Below are 20823 nucleotides of genomic sequence, written 5' to 3'. Positions count from 1 at the left end.
AAATAGAGCACGATCCTCCAATCGAAATCGCTCCTCAACGCTTTGCTCGGCGGAGGCGTTTATACTTGGCGATCGATCGCGATATAATACTTAATTTGTGTCCATTTACACCTCCCCTCCGCTAACAATTTACACTCGCCACATATATATATATATATATGATGTAAATGATGCAATACGTGCAATAAAGGAAAAAAAAACATTAAAGTGCCGTTCCAGAATAACAAGTGAGAAGTATTTTAAACTTTTATTTAAAAATGTCTAAAGTCATAGCTCTTCTAATGTTTTTATTCAGCTACTTTTGTGTAAGAGCGGCATATACTTCTGTTTAAAGAGCTTCTCCGTGCAGTTTCCGCCTTCTTTTGGCAGATCTGTTAAGATGATTGGCTGCAGTAAAAAATGATTGACAGCTAACTCTGGCTGATAATTGGCTTAATAAAAATTGATTGACAACAAAAGTGTAGTATCTGATTGGCTGCAGTCGAAAATGATTGACACATGCTCCGCCCTTTACCCACGCCCACCGGGGCTCCGGCCTGCAGCATTACCCTTCTCCGTATTTCTGATAAGCAGACGGCAAAGACGAGAATTACGTAAACGAACGAACGACAAACATCCCGTCAGTGTGACGTCACGACGCGGCTGCGCAAAACACGGTCAGCGCGCCCTAATACCGGGCCGGTGCAGGGTAGCTGAGAGCGGTGACAGTAATGTTTAGTTAGTAATTTATTAAACCAAAAAACACATCCAATGGGTATTGATATTTTTTGCAGCGCTAACGGCTCTGATCCGTTTTGGGTAAGTGCGTTTTTATTACGTGAATTCTGGTTTCGTCTTTAATTATTGTTGTCCAGTATGAAGCGCTGGTAACGCTGGTAATGCTCGCTGGCTCTACTCAATACCCTTCATGGGCTTGAACGAGTTCTGTACGGTTTGAATCGTTACGGTATTCCTGGCCAGCGTGAACACACGTTTGCACAGTGAAACAAGCCATGTTTCTTTTCTCCTCGCGTTTGTATTTTAACCCCTGTTTTTAGAGCTCTGGCTGTCTAGCTGTATACTTCGCCAGCCTATTTTAAAGTCGCTAGCTCGCTAAATAACATGTTGGCTAGCTAGGTTTCCTATATTTACCAGCTTAACTATGTAGCTGATGTAGGATAACAACTCTGCTTGTAGAAACATGGGTAGTTACGAGTTGATTCTTAATACGAGCACTTGTAGCTATCGTGGATATGCATGTTGTTTTTGCTGAAATAAATCATGCAAGCGAACAGCAATTTATTCGTATATTTTGATACGTCAAGAATTGAGTCCTGAAAGTCACAATAACATTAAACTTTTGTCAGTATTTTTAAACATTATTTTCACTGTGATTTGTAATCTAACATACCATCAGACACCGTCGAGGGTTTCCAAGAACCACGAAACCGAGTACCTTGATATTCCGAGCTTTTTCTGTCATATTTCTGATCTGCATCTATCTGGCCTGTCATAAGTTATATTTCCTTCAGCGAAGGTTTTCTCTTGTTTGCATCAAGGTTACCCAAAGGGCTCTTGAGCCATTGTAATCACAGTCCACCTAACTGGCCAAACAAGTGTTTGGAACAAGTGTTTTGAAAGTGTACCGCTTCACTCTCCACAAGGAATCACTGCTTTAACACCCGCTGACATCATCATCTGTGTTCATAACTGTTGAGTTGTTCCTCTGTGTCATTTACTTTTCATCAAAACATGTTTAAATAGGGAGCGTTGTTTAAAAACGCCGCATTTTGTCTGTCTTGTAATCAGGATTGGAACCGCACATGGCGCGCGCCCACTCCGGACCTGACCCAGTGTTTCCAGAACACGGTGCTGATGTGGATCCCGTGTGGCTACCTCTGGCTGTGTGCACCTTTATACTTTATATATTTGAAAAGCCATGACCGTGGGTACATTTGTATGACTTGGCTCAACAAGGCCAAAACAGTGAGTAAACATTCAGTCCTTAGTTTCATTTATTAAATGCTATTTCTATAAAAAAATAATTAAACAATAATTTAATAGAAAAAGTGAAAATCCTATCCATTCTAACTCTCACTTTAGTGGGGCTGTGAGGTAAAAGAAGAGCTGAGAGAGAGATTACTGGAGGCGTGGATAATTACCAGTTCCTAGTTCCTTCTCTCTACTGTCAGAAATATTTGCTCATTCAGGATGAAGGAACTGAAGTGGGGTGGGGGTGCTTTGCTTGTTTGTTTTTGTCTGAAGCGCTCCAAGACTGTGACCTTTGTTTTCCTTTATGCTTCATGAGGTTTGTTTGGCTGTCGGTGAGGATCACTCTTCCTGCTGTTTTACTCCCCCTGAGGAGCACTGCTCTTCTTGTTTTGGTCACAGAGTGTTTATTTAAGATATCTCCTCTCATCCGAGGGCCTGTCGTCTCCTCCCGCAGGCTGCTGGGCTCGTGTTGTGGATACTGTGCTGGGCTGATGTTTTCTACACTTTCTGGGAAAGAGGACACGGAGTTGCCGAGGCTCCTGCTTACCTCATCAGCCCTACTGTCCTGGGCATCACCATGGTGACCCTCAGCATAAACACATCTACAAGCTGTGTCTGGCTCACAGACGCGATCCAAATTAGTTTGCAAATATTTACCCAAACATTTCATAATCATATTCCATAATCAGAAGTGTTCTTGGCATTAAGGGGAGACCAGTGATTACAGTGAGAACACATTTGAATCCTGAAGTAACTTTAGTATCATTTACATTTTTATTTGTACTATTTTCATATTGGTGAAGTGGTAATCTATAGTAATCTCCAAATGAATCTTTTCTGATTTGTGTGTGTGTTTGTGTTTTTACCAGCTGCTGGCTACGCTGGTGATCCAGTATGAGCGGATCAAGGGGGTCCAGTCCTCAGGGGTGATGCTGAACTTTTGGCTTATTGCTGTGTTGTGTGCCACAGTAACATTTCGATCTAAGATCCTGCAGGCAGTCCATGAGGTGAGACTATAACGTCATCTTTACATTTACATGAATCTTTCATATTTACATTTATATGAATACAGCCATTAACTTGAGTCATTCTGAGGATCTGAGGAGTGGTGACCGTGACCGTTTATCCTGTGTCCTTCACTTTGTGCAGCCCGCCACAGTAAAAGTCTTCAGGTACAGCACCTTCTACAGCTACTATGGCTTACTCCTCGTCTCCTTCGTCCTGTCCTGCTTCTCAGACCAGGCCCCGTTCTTTTCCAACCAGGTCAAAGACGCTGTGAGTAGGCTGTCCTCCTTGTATGTTGTGTGTGGGGAGCAGTCCCAGCCAGACTCATGACTTTGAACTAACAGATTGTGTGTGTGTGTGTGTGTGTGTGTGTGTGTGTGTGTGTGTGTGTAGAAACTCCAAGCCAGCCCAGAGTCAGGGGCTTGCTTCCTCTCCAAGATCACGTTCTGGTGGATCACAGGGTGAGAAGAATCAGTTGGTCTTGTTTTTGGTATCTAAAAGCTTGTTGTTCAGTATGAACCTCAACGCCTTGAGACAGCATCTGTAAAACCCCTACGTGGAGTTGGGCTTCAACTGCGGTTAAGCATTGATGATGCTATTCCATCGAGAGACATGCACATGAGCATGCTAATTAGTGTCTCCTTGTATCTTTGGGAGTCTCTGACTTCTCCAGTACGATATGTGGGAGCTGTGTTGAAACTCCCACGGGTCAGGGCCTAGCTGGCCCCAGACAGCAGAAGCACACCGGCGTTTGTGTTTGTGTGTCTGTGGTAGGCTGCTGGTGCAGGGATACAGAAGACCTCTGGAGGAGAAGGATCTGTGGTCCCTCAACCTGAAGGACCAGTCCTGCTCGGTGGTGCCCCAGCTGGTGTGTCGATGGGACCAGGAATGCAACAAAATCAAAAGGTCAGATTCGGCTTGGGACTTAGTTATTCCAAAAAAACACCCTACACAAGTCACACAATAAGCAAAGTCAAAATTGCAAAAAAATTATAAAAACTTTAAAGTAATTTAAAAAGTTATATTTATGCTTTCTTGAAAAAAAAATTAAAAATATCCTGTGTACCCGTGAATTCAGTGAAGTTCAGTGGTGAGCCAGAAATGGTTGTGAAGTTGTGTTTAGCTTTAGGGGATCTCACAGACATTTGACCATCTCTCAGTGCTGGCACTAAGACAGGCATGGGGTCCAGATTACAGTTACAGTAATGCACGTGTGTCCTGAAAAAAAAATTAAATGATCAGGGTACCTGCAAATGTACGCAAGAGAACTGAATCACTGAAAATAACTAAAATCTGACCAAGAACCAATTCAAACTTCAAAAAGAATAAATTAAGTCCAAACTGTAAACTGATATTGCCTAACCCTAACCCTGAGAATTTGATCCCTGAGATTGATGTTTATATTGCTATATTGTGTTTTCTGAATCAAACCTGAAGAAGAAGCAATTTTTCTCTGGTGAGCCATTTCAGTGTGGTACAGAAACCACATGCTAGAGTCTTGAAGTAAAGCGGTGGAGTCTGAACTGTGTGACTGAGTTGAAGGTTAATGGTAATCTTGCAACACACTTCACATTTCTCAAAACAAGTGTTCTTGGATGTTTCCATGATGACACAGCAGTTTCTGAAAGTTTGGAATGGTTACAAAATGTGCCCCTGACCCCCCACAGGGGTCTGCTGGATTAGTGAGGACTGTAAGTGTGGTGTAAGCAAATACTCATTACAGCAGCAGTTACAGGGCCTTTATTATGTTAAAGATGGTAGCCTGGCAACCATTCTTATGTGCCTAGCAACCAGAGCATAGACGTAATAGTTTCTGTGTCTGATTTGTGTGTCTGTCTGAGAAGCAAGAGTTGAGTAAACATCCATGTAGCTTGTGTACATCTCGGCTATAACAGACCATCGCCGTCTGACTGCTACCTGACATGCTAGCAGTTGAAACTTTAAAGAGCATGTATTCAGATTGCAAGGTTGGTCCCTGACAACGTGTGTGTGTGTGTGTGTGTGTGAGAGAACAGCTTCATGTGCTCCTACGAACCACAAAAAGCAGCGTCTCCCACACCATGGGACCTCACCTGACAGGTGTCCCCTCTCAGGTGTACAGAGTCCTCTCAGTGGTGGAGCTGGCATTGTGGGACTTTGTGTCTTTCTTTTCCCTAAGTCATGACACGCTGTCTCTTCTTCAGGTCTCAAGAAAAGAGCCTGTACTCGCCAAAGCGCCCCACCACTCCTGATAAGAAGGAGGGTCATCCTGAGGCAGAGGTGGAGGTTCTGCTGGTGAAGACGCTCCAGAAGGGTGCCGAGCCCTCACTCTTCCTCGCCTTATGCCGAACCTTTGGCCCTTACTTCCTCATCAGCTCCGTCTACAAGATCATCCACGACGTCCTGATGTTCGTGGGACCGGAAATCCTCAGGTGCTCAGTCATTCACACTCCACACATTTGCATATCGCCATGGCAACAGGTGCTTTAAATGTAAATAAAATTGTATCACCTGCTCCAGTTATATTCAGTCAAATTGTAAGTTGCTTCGGATAAGGCTGTCGGCAAGATGCCGTAAATGTAAACGGGGCGGAGTGTGTTTGCCTTCCAGAGCCCTCGTGCACAGACGTTTGTTTTGCTTCACGGCGTGATGGATAGGAGGATGTCACACTCTGTGGGGAGGCTTTTCTTCCTCAGCAACAGCTGTGATCTTGTAAAGATAATCCATCCGAAGAGTTTGCTTTGGCATGCTGAGAATGATCACGTTACAAACCGGTCCTCTGAGAGGGCCCTGATCTCTCTGTGGGCCTGCAAGCGTCTAGTTTTCTATCAGCCTTTCATGGGCTTGAGTGTAGTGAAGGAGCATTCTGATGCTTTGTGTCATGATGTGAGTAGGTGGAGGTGTTCATGTCTCACTGATGAGATCTTGAAGGGCTAGGCCAGGAATGCATGCTTCTCTGAACTGATTCGAAACTAGCTCCTTCTGTCCAAATCATCCAATCCTCCAACACCTGAAGGTGCAGGTCTGATCTCAGATCAGTGAATAAAGGGCTGTTAACACGTTCACTGAGCGAAGGCCTTTCTCTGCAGGCTGCTCATCCAGTTTGTGAATGACTCCAGCGCCCCCTCCTGGCACGGCTACTTCTACACGTCGCTGCTGTTCGCGTGCACGTGTGTGCAGACGCTTGTCCTCCAGCGATACTTCCACGTGTGCTTCGTGACGGGTATGAGGCTGCGCACCGCCATCGTAGGCGCTGTCTACAGGAAGGTGAGCTCACCCCTGCATAGGTGTGATGGTACGGCCCCCTGCACCGGTGTGATGGTACGGCCCTATGAGGCGTGACGGTCATAGCGATTCTGCTCACACGTCATCAGCTCCTTACATTCAACACTTTGAATTCTACAGGGGGTGTAGATACGGAAGGATTTCTTCCTGTTCTTTGAACAATCCCAGCAGTATTATTTTTGGATATAGAAGCTGTTGTGCATGAAAGATCTAAAGGACCCATGGCCTGCATGGTAGCCTTAACCAGCTCGCAGAGCGTCTCCGCTCTAGTAGACAGACGGACATTAGACAGATATCTTATGTAACCAGAAAGACCATTAGACATCTTAGCTCATGTAGACAGACCGACATCAAAGAGAAATACACATCTTGTCTCTTGTACACAAGCACACATCGGAGGATAATGTCTAACCCTAACCATGACTCTTTTTGTCTCACGACTCATTCCCTCTCCAGGCTCTGGTCATCACCAATGCTGCCCGCCGCACCTCAACGGTGGGCGAGATCGTGAACTTGATGTCTGTGGACGCCCAGCGTTTCATGGACCTCATCACCTACATCAACATGGTCTGGTCGGCCCCTCTTCAGGTCGTGCTAGCTCTCTACTTCCTGTGGCAGGTGGGCGACTTGCTCACACACACACACGATGCTTTGTTTGTTCTTGTTTCATGAAGACAGTACAGCAGGCGTACTCAACTAAATTTGTCCGCGGTCCAATTTTGGCAGATACCTGTGACCTGAGGTCCGGTGCGGCGGGGGTGGCGAACGTAAGTTGTTGAGCGGGGGGGGGGGGGGGGGGGGGGGGCGGTGCGCGAACGGTGGAGGCGTTTATACTTTCGCGAGCGTCACTGCAGTGTTCTCCGACACGATAGGCGTTTTGTCCGAAACGATATGTGGAAGAAACACCCCTCAAAACAGGGTAATGAACATTTACCTGACCAATTTTAATGTTGCTATATGTTTCAGGTTTGAAAAGTGCTGGAATTTAGGTTAAAGTACTTTAAAATGCTTGAAATTGTAACTACTTGGTTTCACAACTTCTTGTATGAGGTTAACAAATACGAGCCTCTTGTAATTCCAGGACGAAACATGAGAGACCGTGAAGACGTGAAGATTGGGCGTTTTTTAAATAAACAACCATTAAATAATGTGATAAAAAGCGAATTATTTCGAGTATATGTATAAATATTTACCTTTATTATATTTAACATGCTGGGAAATATTGAAATTGACCTTGAAAGTGACGTACAAGTGCTTTAATTCCACCTTATAAAGGTGTATGAACCCTGAAAACGTGACTTTGTTCATTGCGCTGAAGCGTGGCGCGAAGTTACAAAATTCGAGAGGTGCACGACCTCTCGAACCGACAGCGCGCGAGCCACTCGCGCACACGCGGAGCCACAGCGATTACGTCATTTTCGCCGCGCGGACCCTCGCGCCGAAGCGTCAACCAGGCAGGCTTGTTGTTGAGCGGGGGGGGGGGGGGGGGGGGCAAACGTAACACTCGTGACGCCCTGAAATAAATAGCCCTGAAATAAATGCTACGGTTTTGTTTTGGTCCGTATCCAGTTAATCAGGAATGAGATTGGGTCCGGACAGGACTGCGTTCGGGTCCGGATCCGGACCGCGGTCCGCCAGTTGAGTACCCCTGCAGTACAGTATGATGATATAATGTAGCTTCTACTGCCGTGTATCTAAACAGATAGAATTGCTACAGAATTAACTATTGCTGTGATGACTAGTTTTATCACAGTAAATTCTTTCTTCATTTATTTCATTTCCTTAACTGGAGAACTGAGTGTGAATGTTCTTCTCTTTTGGGTCGTGGGCAGAATCTGGGACCTTCTGTACTGGCTGGGGTTGCTGTCATGGTACTTATGGTCCCCGTGAATGCAGTCATAGCTATGAAGACCAAAACCTTTCAGGTAGGTAGAGCAAGGTACCATCCACACCTAGGTCATGGGTTAGATTCAAAGGGACCACTCGCCATCTTGTACTAATAAACATTCAAATTGATCTTGATATGACTAGTGCAATATAATGTGTTCCTGTGAGGCTTACAGTATAAGATGGTGAAGTTGTAGAGCCTGGAGAAGCTTCAAAACAATGTTGCGTCCGTCCTCAAGGTGGCGCAGATGAAGAACAAAGACAGCAGGATCAAGCTGATGAACGAAGTTCTGAACGGCATCAAGGTGCTGAAACTGTACGCGTGGGAGCTGGCCTTCCGAGACAAGGTGTCTGCCATCCGAGAGAGTGAACTGGCCGTGCTGAAGAGAATGGCGTACCTGAGTGCTGTCTCCACCTTTACCTGGGTCTGCGCCCCCTTCCTGGTAAGAGAGTACACCATGTGAAGTACACTTAAACCTCAACGACTACACAAACCTTTAGAAAGCAGACATTGCAGGCTTAATAAGCCCTGTGCATGTACAAATGCTTTTGTGGACAGCTGGTGGTGGTACTTTTTGAGGTGGTTGACGCAAGACTTCATAGTAGTCCGTTTGATAACAGTTTATAGGTGTTTGCTGTAGGTCCTTCAGTAGAGATGTTGTAATCTGCCACGCTACCCTTCATCAGTTCATTGTTGAATCCCCCCTCGCTCCCCTGCTAGGTGGCGCTGTCCACGTTTGCCGTCTATGTGCTGGTGGACGAGCACAATGTCCTGGACGCGCAGAAGGCCTTCGTGTCTCTGGCCCTCTTCAACATCCTACGCTTCCCACTCAACATGCTCCCCATGGTCATCAGCAGCATGGTTCAGGTCCGTCACGTGTTGCGCTAGCAGGCCGCCGTCCGAGTTACGTTTGTTAAAATTTACTAGTCATAGTCCTTTTTTTAACTAGCAGAATATATTTTAAGATGACTAGAGTACGTTCAGTGTTGACACTTTTAACTGTCAGGTGATGAATTTGCTGCGTGGTGTAGACTAGTGTTTGTGAGTGGATTTCATTTTGAACTGTCTCTCTGTCTCTGTAGGCCAGTGTGTCCATGAAGCGCCTGCGTGTCTTCCTGTCTCACGAGGAATTGGAGCAGGACAGTGTGGACCACACAGCAATTAGTGGCTGTAAGATCCTGATCTGGTACCAAAATCATTACAGCACCACACGTTGCCATAATAAACACCACCTGCACCGCTCTACACACAGTTCCAAAATGAACACAGTACAAGCACGTTTACGTGCGTGCGTGCGTGCGTCGTGCGTGTGTCCAGATGGCCAGGCTCTGCTGTTGTGTTCAGCGGTGAGGAGTGATCAGCTCTTTCTGGTTTTTTCTTTGTTCAGCTCCAAACAGCATCAGTATTGTGGACGGGGGTTTCAGCTGGTCGAGAGAAGACCCGCCTACTTTGAAGAGGTAACGGATGGCCTGTCACAGACATAAATATATGTCCAAGCAAGGGTTCAGATAAAACCATTATGCAAAAGCATGTAATGTTTACAGACTGATAAAGTGGAAGATAATTAGAGCAAGGTAAATATCCAGCTCATTCTACTTCAACTGCATGACAAAATGAAACAAGCCTGTCAGTACTGACATGAGAATGTTGTGGTCACATAGTGCAAAACTCCTGCAGCTGCCCAACTGGAATTTCAGGATTCGGTCGGCAGGTACAGCTGCATGTCGAGAGAATGAGACACACAAAAATGTATTGTGCCAAACGAGAGACGTAAACCAGACGACAGTGCTGGTGTAATTCCCGTCCTGTAATCCAGCAGGGTTCAGTCTCAGGTCTCTGGCCACGCATCCGGGTCAGCTCCGTAGCGGCCTGCCCAGAGCGGACGTGGGTGTGTGGGAGCATGGAGACCCTTAAAGGTGCAAAGCAGGGTTGCGTTGAGTCTGGGTCTGAACTCTGCTGCTCTGATCTACCTGGGCTATAGGAGGAAATCAAGGAATTGATGCATTTCTGCTTAATTGGACATTTCATTTGTTTGTTTCTTGCAGATCTGAATTGTATCACCCAAATCCATTTGAATCTTCCTAATGTAAACTGTAATTAGGTGGATGTGTTGAAGTAATTGAATAATTGAAGAAATGGCTAAATCTGTAGAGCTTTATGTTTCTATGGTGTGTTTGAGTGTTCTTCTGGTCCCTACGGCTACCTCTCTGCTGTGTGTGCGTGTGTGTGTGTGTGTGTGCGTGTGCGTGTGTGCGTGTGCGTGCGTGTGCATGTGTGTGCGTGCGTGTGCATGCGTGTGCGTGTGCGTGCGTGTGCGTGCGCGTGCGTGCGCGTGCGCGCCTCTGTGTGTGGTATTTTTAAACTCTTTACCTCTCTGTGTCTCATTAATTCTGCAGCATTAATGTGTGTATCCCTGAGGGAGCGCTGGTAGCTGTGGTCGGACATGTGGGTTCAGGGAAGTCCTCCCTGCTCTCTGCGTTCCTGGGAGAGATGCACAAACTGGAGGGGTTTGTGTCTGTCAAGGTAGCCCACACACGCACTCCATCAGAGTCCACATGCCATCACTCAACAAACCTCAAAACCACCAACCGTCATGATCCAGATCTATCGTGGCTTTAAGTATCATATTACCTTTGAATCTTATTGCCCACCCCTTAGTTTAAAGCACCTTGCTCTGGTATCTCACCTGATGCAGGAGAGACCCAATGAACACAAGGGTCATAGGTTGAATTCCCAGAGAGCGCACACAATCTAGGACGCTGTAACATAACAAATTGATCAACATATGGACATCGCTGTGTTGAAATTGTAAAAGTGTTTGTACTCCTTTTCAGGGTGCGGTGGCGTACGTCCCCCAGCAGGCCTGGATCCAGAACGCCACCCTGCGGGAGAACGTCGTGTTTGGGCGGGAGACGAAGGAGAGTTTTTACCACAGTGTGTTGGAGGCGTGTGCCCTCCTCCCTGACCTGGACATCCTTCCTGGGGGAGATGCCACTGAGATAGGAGAGAAGGTGGGGGGGGAGTCCTGGCCCTGGGGGGGGGCGCTCTCATTCCACACCATGATATTTCTTTTTTTTATCAATTTTATATTCATTTCTTTGTGTGTCCACACTCATAGATGTAGGTGCTATTGTTGAGTGAAGAGTAAGTATCTAACCCCTGTGATTAGTACCCATGATGTGTTAATGACAGAAACGATTCTTTATTAAATCAGCAGCAGGAACTGTGAATCATTGCAGTGAACTTGGTCTCCTCCACGTCTCGGATTCCTTACAGTGATGAAGTTTTGATAATGTACTAGTAGCACACGGGCTGTAGTTGGTTTTGATAATGTACCAGTAGCACACGGGCTGTAGTTGGTTTTGATAATGTACCAGTAGCACACGGGCTGTAGTTGGTTTTGATAATGTACTAGTAGCACACGGGCTGTAGTTGGTTTTGATAATGTACCAGTAGCACACGGGCTGTAGTTGGTTTTGATAATGTACCAGTAGCACACGGGCTGTAGTTGGTTTTGATAATGTACCAGTAGCACACGGGCTGTAGTTGGTTTTGATAATGTACCAGTAGCACACGGGCTGTAGTTGGTTTTGATAATGTACCAGTAGCACACGGGCTGTAGTTGGTTTTGATAATGTACTAGTAGCACACGGGCTGTAGTTGGTTTTGATAATGTACTAGTAGCACACGGGCTGTAGTTGGTTTTGATAATGTACTAGTAGCACACGGGCTGTAGTTGGTTTTGATAATGTACTAGTAGCACACGGGCTGTAGTTGGTTTTGATAATGTACTAGTAGCACACGGGCTGTAGTTGGTTTTGATAATGTACTAGTAGCACACGGGCTGTAGTTGGTTTTGATAATGTACCAGTAGCACACGGGCTGTAGTTGGTTTTGATAATGTACTAGTAGCACACGGGCTGTAGTTGGTTTTGATAATGTACTGGTTGCACACAGGCTGTAGTTGGTTTTGATAATGTACTGGTTGCACACAGGCTGTAGTTGGTTTTGATAATGTACTGGTTGCACACGGGCTGTAGTTGGTTTTGATAATGTACTGGTTGCACACGGGCTGTAGTTTGCTCTTGTGCGTGGCTCAGTGGTCTACGCTGTGGTCTCTAGGGTGTGAACCTCTCTGGAGGGCAGAAGCAGCGTGTCAGTCTGGCCCGGGCGGTGTACTGTGACTGTGACGTCTACCTTCTTGACGACCCCCTGTCCGCTGTGGATGCCCACGTGGGGAAGCACATCTTCGACAAGGTCGTTGGCCCAGAGGGTCTTCTCCGAGGCCGGGTAAACCTGCAGCTATCTGGATCATCTTAAAATATTTTAATGTAGCATTGTTTATTCATGTCAGAAGGCTTTGCTGCCTAGTGTCCTGTAACACACGGATGTTGCTGATCTCAGTGTGTGTGTGTGTGTGTGTGTGTGTGTGTGTGTGTGTGTGTGTGTGTGTGTGTGTGTGTGTGTGTGTGTGTGTGTGTGTGTGTGTGTGTGTTTGGTGAGAACAGACGCGCGTGCTGGTGACCCACGGCCTCAGCTTCCTGCCGCAGGTCGACCTCATCCTGGTCATGGTGGACGGAGAGATCACGGAGACAGGCTCGTACTCTGAGCTGCTGGGCAGACAGGGAGCCTTCGCAGACTTCCTCCGCACCTACGCCAACGCTGAGCAGGAAGGGGAGGAGGAGCAGGCTGCAGGTCAGAGGCCCCAGCGGGGTCATGACCTTGAGGGGGATTGTGTCTTTTCATCTTTGCTTTGAGCTTCTAAATGTGAGAATGTCTTGTGTGTTTCACTCTGATGTTTCTTTGTCGGTTTCACTGAAGAGAAAGTGGTCCAGTTCTGAGGCTACACTGTTTTGCAAGGATTCAAATTTTCCAGCACAAAAAGTGTTTGATAATGAGCCGGATCACGTCTGGCAGGGCAGGGCACACCTGCTGCCGTGTTGCACGCTGGTGGGAGCTGAAGATTCCTGCCTGAGGGGGGATCTTCTCTCGGGAGATCATCACTCCTGGATTTTGAAAACATTCTGTATTTATTTCATTAAGCGGATAGAAAATATCACTTAACCAAACATTTATCTCCCCCTTAGTCTCTCTTCTTTTTTGACTAGCGAGGTTTTGTTTGTGTCTCAATGTCCTTTATGTGCATCTGTGTGTGTGTCTGTGTGTGTTCTCTTCTCTCCTGCTGGTCAGAGGAGTCTACAGAGCAGCAGCAGGATCATGGGCCGTGTGAAGGTTGGAGGGTTGCGTGTGGCCTGCATGCTTCTGACCACTATTTTGCAGACATGGTTTAATTGGCCCTAATCCTTCTCGGAAATTCATTCACCTTCATGGGCTCTCTTCACCTCTGTGTGTGGTGACCCACACATCCAGACTGGTGTCGAGTGAGGAACCCAGACCATTTGGTTGATGCCTTGTTCCAGCACTCAGTTAGGCCCAGCTCAGGGTCGCGGACTCGAGGTCACGGGGTCTAGATCTCAGGTTCTCAATCTCAGGGTTGTGGGCTCAGGGGTTCGGGGAGGCTGTCTCAGCTGGTCTGGGGTGTCAGCCCCTTTCTGATTCAAAGGTCTGTTTAATGTGTATCTGTAGACCTGAGCACAAGGCCCTTCAGTTCTACGAGCAGTGGTACCAACAGCTGTGAAGATAAGCACAATGATCACTAACTACATAAACTAAGACTGGTCCTAGCTGAGTGGCTCTGGGAAAAGAGAAGTGTGTGGGAGTGTGTGGGAGTGTGTGGGAGTGTGTGGGCGTGTTGAGTGTGTGGGCGTGTTGCCAGGGGACGTGTGCTGTGGCCCACGATCTGCTCATGCATCGCTCCCTTTCCACCTTTACAGTATAACGCACGCTGACCCGCGTGTTGCTACACAACAACATGCAGCTTGGAGCAGAAGTGAGGCCCGTGTGGTGTGGCGCTTACTGGTCCAAGTTGTGGAGTGAGGGCCCGGTTGGGGGTCCTGTTGGGGGCCCGGTTGGGGGTGTTGTGAACAGCATGTCGAGTGCATGTGAGGCTTGTGTTTTTGTTTTCTTGTTCCTGAGGCTGACTGCTGTCTTGTGTCTGCTCCAGACGCTGCCCTGCAGAAAGCCCTGGAGAGTCCTGCGGCCGTGACCAAGTGAGTCAGCACACACAGCAGGTTCTACCAGACACCCAGTGAGATCCAGCAGAAGGACTCCCAGGATTGTCCAGCCCCAGTCCTGCAGAGGCAGAGAGTCCCGCATGTCCTGCTTTACCTGCAGAGCTCGATTAGTGGCAGGTTTTGTGTCTGATCTCCTGTGACTGGAGACTGAACGGCCTGATGGGTTATGTAGTTTACCTGACATACCCTGTGTCTTATTTGTTTGTAGACAAAGCCAGAATTCCCCGCACGCTGCTGATGCCCTGCAGAAGACTGAGAGTAAGGACGGCCCAGGCGGGAAGGGCAGTACTCCAGACGCAGCCAGACTGACCGAGGCAGACAAGGCCAACACGGGCAGGGTAGGACCCAGCAGACACCTGCGGTAGAGGCGGGAGAAAGGGACGATATGTCCGCGGTTAACGAAGACGTCATCATGTTCACGGGTTACACTGCAAAATGTTAGACATGAGGCCAGTGTCCCAGACCGATGACTATGTGTTAAATTGAAGACCTTACAGTCCAAATCACACAGTCTTATCTTCGCAGAAAGGGATAAGACAACTGAATGCACTGATTGATGGGAAAGTTTGGAGTTGAGATTAATCTTGAAAAATGGCCTGTAGTGTTTTATAATAATAAATGATTATGCAGCATAAATATGAGGTTTGCTGTTGTGTGGCGGTTGTATGTCCGCCTGATGTGTGTGTGTGTGTGTGTGTGTGTGTGTGTGTGTGTTGTCTAGGTGAAGCTGTCCGTGTTCTGGGAATACATGAAGGCCATTGGCTTATGTCTGTGCTCCATCAGCATCATCTTCTTCCTGGCTCAGCACATGGCATCACTAGGATCAAACTACTGGCTCAGTCTCTGGACGGACGACCCGGTTATTAACGGCATGCAGCCAACAAGAAATTTGCGACTGGGGGTGTATGGTGCTCTGGGCCTTTCACAAGGTTACATTAAACTCCATGTATATTTATTTACATATATTTTATCTAAGTGAAATTATCTGCTTTAAATCGGCCCAATGTTGTTTTTCTACACTGGGGGGCACTGTTGAGGAACGTAAATAGTTCCTTAAAATTGATATTGATCAGGATGACGGTATGTGCTCTTCCTGGGAACTGATCCTTGATCTGTGAGTGTGTGCTTGTTCTCCCCAGGCGTGGCCGTGTTCTGCTACTCCATCTGTGTCTCCATCGGTGGGATCCTTGCTTCTCGCTACCTCCATGAGGACATGCTGTACAACGTCCTGCGCTCCCCCATGGCCTTCTTCGAGCGCACGCCCAGCGGAAACCTGGTCAACCGCTTCTCCAAGGAGACGGACACCATTGACTCGGTCATCCCCAGCATCATCAGGATGTTCATGGGTTCCATGTTCAGCGTCCTGGGTGCCTGCACTATGATTCTGCTGGCCACGCCGCTGGCGGCCATCATTATCCCCCCTCTGGGTCTCTTCTACTTCTTTGTGCAGGTTAGTCCAGATCATGAGGAGGGAGCGGACGGGAGGGGAGGGGAGGTGTGGGGGAGAGGAGAGGGGAGGAGAAGAGAGGGATGGGGAGGAGAGGAGAAGAGAGGGATGGGGAGGGGAGCAATGGGGAGGGGAGGGGAGAAGAGAGGGATGGGGAGGGGAGGGGAGAAGAGAGGGATGGGGAGGAGAGCAATGGGGAGGAGAGGGGAGGAGAAGAGAGGGGTGGGGAAGAGAAGAGAGGGGTGGGGAAGAGAAGAGAGGGGTGGGGAGGAGAGGGATGAGGAGGAGAGGGGTGGGGAGGAGAAGAGAGGGGTGGGGAAGAGAAGAGAGGGGTGGGGAAGAGAAGAGAGGGGTGGGGAAGAGAAGAGAGGGGTGGGGAGGAGAGGGGTGGGGAGGAGAAGAGAGGGGTGGGGAGGAGATGGGTGGGGAGGAGAGGGTCTTCAGAGGTCTGTCAAACCCAACAAATCTGCACTGATTAGATAATCATTAATAAAAAAACTGCGTGTGAAATGTACAAGCTGGACTGGGGTAATCAGACGTGCTGTCGTGTGTGTGTGTGTGTGTGTGTGTGTGTGTGTGTGTGTGTGTGTGTGCGCGCGCGCGCTCACCTTCCAGCGCTTCTATGTGGCCTCGTCTCGGCAGCTGAAGCGTCTGGAGTCAGTAAGCCGCTCGCCGGTCTACAGCCACTTTAACGAGACGCTGCTGGGCACCAGTGTGATCCGGGCCTTCGGCGAGGAGCAGCGCTTCATCGGCGAGAGTGACCAGCGGGTGGACCGCAACCAGCAGGCCTACTACCCCAGCATCGTGGCCAACCGGTTAGACCACCCACACACCTGGAGGAACATCAGGGGCTTTTATATGATCTGTCTTTTTAATCTGTGTGTGTGTGTGCGTGTGTGTGTTCATTCACCTGCAGCTGGCTGGCAGTAAGGCTGGAGTTTGTGGGGAACTGTATAGTGACCTTTGCGGCGCTGTTTGCTGTGATGTCGAGAGACACTCTGAGTCCGGGGCTTATGGGATTGTCCATCTCCTACGCTCTACAGGTGTTCCTCTGACCCACCACACCATACAGTACACCGTCCGAGTGCAGCGAGGTTAATGACCAAAGCAGCCTAGCAAATCAGAGCTTCCTAAATCAGCCATGAATGAACACCCAATTTGTTTTCTGGTTCATTTCCCAACACACCTGAGATGAAGCCCAGTCAATCCATACCAGTACAGACCAGTGTAAACAGTGTAAACATGAGTGTTTCCTCATGTTACATCATATCATGTGTCTAGTTTATGGAATTATTACTAGACTGCTAGTGTCTGGTCCTGCTCACAGGTGACTGCGACACTCAACTGGCTGGTGAGAATGTCGTCTGAGCTGGAGACGAACATTGTGGCAGTGGAGAGAGTGAAGGAGTACTCGGATACAGAGAAGGAGGCAAGGACAGCTCGACGCCCCACACACACACTACACAACTCCCCCACACACACTACACAACTCCCTACCTGTGTCTCTACAGGACTCCCCATGCAACACGCTACCCATATCCCTACATGACCCTCCTACATGACCCCCCCCACACGTATCTCTTCGCGACTGCATGCGTGTGTGTGTGACCCGGTGTGCTGTGTGTTCTCCAGGCGGAGTGGAAGCTGGAGCGGTCCACTCTTCCAGCCGGCTGGCCCACCGTTGGACACATCCATATCCAGAACTTTGGCCTGCGTTACCGGGATGACCTGGAGCTGGCCATCCATGACATCGACATCACCATTGAGGGGGGCGAGAAGGTGGAGCTGCATCTGGGGCGGGGTTCTCCTGTGGAGCAGTTTACCTGAGTTTCAGTCAAGAAGCTCTTTAAAAAAATTAACAGGTAGGACTTAACCTGTGTGTGTGTGTGTGTGTGTGTGTGTGTGTGTGTGTGTGTGTAGGTGGGGATTGTGGGCAGGACGGGGGCAGGAAAGTCGTCTCTGACGCTGGGACTCTTCCGTATCATCGAGGCAGCTGAGGGACGGATCCAGATCGATGGAGTGAACATTGCTGACATGGGTCTGCACGACCTGCGCTCCAGAATCACCATCATCCCCCAGGTAGCATACACACACACACCGCACACACACACACACACCGCACACGTGGTGATGCAGTGCACACCTGTGCTTCACCTCTGACCTGCTCTCGTGCCGTAGGACCCCGTGCTGTTCTCAGGGTCTCTGCGCATGAACCTGGACCCCTTCGACAGGTACTCTGATGAGGAGGTGTGGAGGGCCCTGGAGCTGGCGCACCTCAAAAGCTTTGTGTCGGGCCTCCCGGACAAACTGCAGCACGAGTGTTCAGAGGGAGGAGAGAACCTCAGGTACGCAGACACGCTCGTTCCTCTCGTAACTCCGCCTTTCTCCGCTCACCCTGTCCGACTTGCCGTGTGCTCTGTGTGCGGCCGGTGGCGTCCCGAGTGAGTGACTCTGCTTCTCCGTGTGCGCGGGCCAGTTTGGGGCAGAGGCAGCTGGTCTGCCTGGCTCGAGCTCTCCTGAGGAAGACCAGGATCCTGGTTCTGGATGAAGCGACGGCCGCCGTGGACCTGGAGACAGACAACCTGATCCAGTCCACCATCCGCACTCAGTTTGAGGAGTGCACAGTACTGACCATCGCCCACCGCCTCAACACCATCATGGACTACACCAGGTGAGACAGAGGAACACGCCCTCGGGGCCACTACTGGACCTCAAGAAAAAGATGCAGTTTAGAATTTGGGTCTTTTCCCACACTTTTCATCTCAAACTGGTTTTCAGCTGTGCTGCTGGCCTCACCTGTGCAGGTAACCCGAACACATTCGTATCCCTCTCAGCTTGCTAACCTGTTGAGCTGAGTCAGGCGTGCTGGAGGAGGAGGTGTACCAGCCTCTGCAGTGAAGGGTTTCTCCATGGACACACTGCCAAGTTGTGAACGTGATGGGGAGGGAAAATTTTTGTGTTGGAGAACAAAAATGTGATGTGATTCTCTGTCAAGTAGACTAGACAATGAATTCAGCCATTTTAAGAGAAATCCCAAACTGTAGGGGGTGTGTCATCAGGGGTAATGAAAGAGTTCATCACTGCACCTCTTCATAAATGTCAGAGAATGATTTCAGCAACCGTTACGTAGTTAGCTAATGAAATAAAGTGAGCTTAATTTTCAAGCAAAGTATATGGTTACCATTCTGTAGACACAATTCTAATTTCCCAGCTGTGAAGACAAACCAGACCAGGCATGCTTAAGGTCTTCTGTGAGGCAGAGGTGTCAATTCCAGGTTCAGAAAGTAAAAGTCCTCACCAGGATTTTGCTCAGGCTTCCTGGATTGTGTTGATTCCACTAATTTTACCTGGATTGCACTAATTAGAAAATCTAGCAAGCTTGAGCAAAATCCTGGTGAGGACTTTTACTTTCTGAACCTGGAATTGACACCTCTGCTGTGAGGCGATGGTGCATGGCCTTCTAACTACTACAGTTGTCGTGTAGTTAGTGTGAAGGGAAGACGAGGGTACTGCTCTGGCATGCTGTGCATAGGAATGCAGCTCACGTCACCGTATTTGTGTCTTTCCAGGGTGCTGGTTCTAGATAAAGGCCAGATGGCAGAGTTTGGATCTCCATCCAGTCTCGTTGCCAAGAAAGGAATATTCTACAAAATGGCCAAAGACTCCGGCTTGGTCTGACAGCAGGAGTCTAGCTGAAGAGTCTCCTGCGGCCTGCCTCTCGTTCTAGTACACCTCACTTCCTCTGGAACACGCCTCATGCTTTAGAAGGATCTGTGCGTTCTGGAACTTGCTTCTAGGAGGAGCCTATTTGAGAGAGTTTCTGTGTTACCATTTCTAAGGATTGCTTCCAAATTGCCAGTAGGATATTTTGTGTGTTTTTTGAGGGAAAAAGGTTTGGTTTCTTAATAGACGTTTTTTGATGCTTGATATTATTTGAAAGCTGCCTCATCACAAATGTTTACCTCCACATCCAGACTCATGTGGTGGTTTTCATTAGGAAATGTAGGGATGTAAGGATATGGTTTGACCAGCTTTATGAGTTAGAACCTGTAGGTCTTTCTCGGTCCATGTGGTCATGCATAGCTGAGGCCCATGCTGCCGTGCACATTCTCTTTTAGACTGTTCAGCAGAGTGAACAGGGTTCATTGTTTAAAAACGGGGACGGGGTCATGTCGCGTCCTCCACGGCTGGGGCATATTCTCAGGAAGGACGCCGATTTGGTTTTGTTTGAGAAGAATTGTTCACCTCGGACATCTCCTTAAAGCTGCCTTTCGTGAAAGTGCTGGTTCCCCTCAACACATCCACCTCCCTCCACCCAACACACCTACCCGGCCACAAGTCTGATGTCATCAGGTCATAAAAGGTTAGGTCATTGGAAAGACTATTGGTCATTGTTACTGACTTATTGCTATCAAAAAAATTGATTGTTGTTACATTGTTAGATGTATTTAAATGTCTGGGCTGCTAGCTGCTGACCAGCAGGGTCCCCCCTGGATGAGCTGAGCAGGACGTCCTGTCCTCTAAGCGCAATCTTGTTCTCTCTTCAGTGTAAGCTGCCCGTCCAGATCAGCCAGGCGCACACTGAACTAAATACACACGTAAGCTTGGAGGAGATTGTGGAGACACCCAACTGTTGGCAGAGCTGTGAAGTCTGTGATTATGGACGGAGTGAATATGTAGCTGCAGCACTGGGGGTGTCCATCATGTCTCGTAGAAGACAATCCACACTCCACGTCCATAGTGGGGTCCATCTGGGCTGAGTGGGCTGCCCGGTTCTGACCCATGTGCTGTGTATGCAGCGTCGCCCGTGCTGTCCCACCCGTCCAGACCTCATCTCTCTCCGGTGCTGTAACGCACGGACATGCCTTCAGATTTTGTTTGAGGCCCGTCATTCAGAGAAGACCTGTGTTGAGTTTAACTCAAAAATCACAGATAGTTACATTTAAAACTGCAGATTTATGTATTTATATTTGTATAATTTGATACTTGTTGTATACTTGTCCAAGTGTGTGTATTATCACGAATCCAGATATAAATAGTTAAAGCAATAAACATTTTTGTAACCAGTTCTGCGTCTTGGTTGTTATGGCCAGAATAATGTCTGCTGTACTTAT

General features: G+C 48.2%; 1 protein-coding gene across 2 annotated transcripts; it reads left to right on the top strand.

Moving 5' to 3' along the window:
• Nucleotides 1–628: 628 nt before the first annotated feature.
• Nucleotides 629–20775, top strand: abcc1 (ATP binding cassette subfamily C member 1 (ABCC1 blood group)). 2 transcript variants are annotated; one of them, XM_076996094.1, is made up of 32 exons: nucleotides 629–798; nucleotides 1789–1965; nucleotides 2426–2551; nucleotides 2841–2978; nucleotides 3121–3246; nucleotides 3370–3437; nucleotides 3751–3882; nucleotides 5160–5387; nucleotides 6045–6222; nucleotides 6697–6858; nucleotides 8073–8165; nucleotides 8367–8570; nucleotides 8849–8995; nucleotides 9211–9298; nucleotides 9516–9585; nucleotides 10525–10651; nucleotides 10963–11139; nucleotides 12251–12418; nucleotides 12637–12823; nucleotides 13319–13360; nucleotides 14193–14238; nucleotides 14471–14600; nucleotides 14984–15191; nucleotides 15402–15712; nucleotides 16325–16524; nucleotides 16626–16752; nucleotides 17037–17138; nucleotides 17342–17488; nucleotides 17630–17788; nucleotides 17888–18054; nucleotides 18186–18380; nucleotides 19279–20775. In XM_076996094.1, exons 1-32 carry the CDS (start codon nucleotides 751–753, stop codon nucleotides 19385–19387), a joined length of 4587 nt encoding a protein of 1528 aa, XP_076852209.1. In that variant the 5' UTR covers nucleotides 629–750; the 3' UTR covers nucleotides 19388–20775. The 2 variants fall into 2 exon arrangements, with proteins under 2 accessions (XP_076852209.1, XP_076852211.1); XM_076996096.1 differs by lacking the exon at nucleotides 13319–13360 and having other exon boundaries at nucleotides 630–798.
• Nucleotides 20776–20823: the final 48 nt, after the last annotated feature.

Source organism: Brachyhypopomus gauderio, chromosome 2 (assembly GCF_052324685.1).
Source record: "Brachyhypopomus gauderio isolate BG-103 chromosome 2, BGAUD_0.2, whole genome shotgun sequence".
NCBI classification, from domain to species: Eukaryota; Metazoa; Chordata; class Actinopteri; order Gymnotiformes; family Hypopomidae; genus Brachyhypopomus; species Brachyhypopomus gauderio.
This window is presented reverse-complemented; position numbering and strand designations above follow the sequence as displayed.

Bases quoted from the DNA above. Each gene is read 5' to 3' on its own strand.
- abcc1 (XM_076996094.1), top strand. From the start codon at position 751: ATGGGTATTGATATTTTTTGCAGCGCTAACGGCTCTGATCCGTTTTGG. The intron at 12,419-12,636 runs GTAAACCTGCAG...TGGTGAGAACAG, and splicing joins AGGGTCTTCTCCGAGGCCGG to ACGCGCGTGCTGGTGACCCA. The intron at 13,361-14,192 runs GTTGGAGGGTTG...TGTCTGCTCCAG, and splicing joins GGATCATGGGCCGTGTGAAG to ACGCTGCCCTGCAGAAAGCC.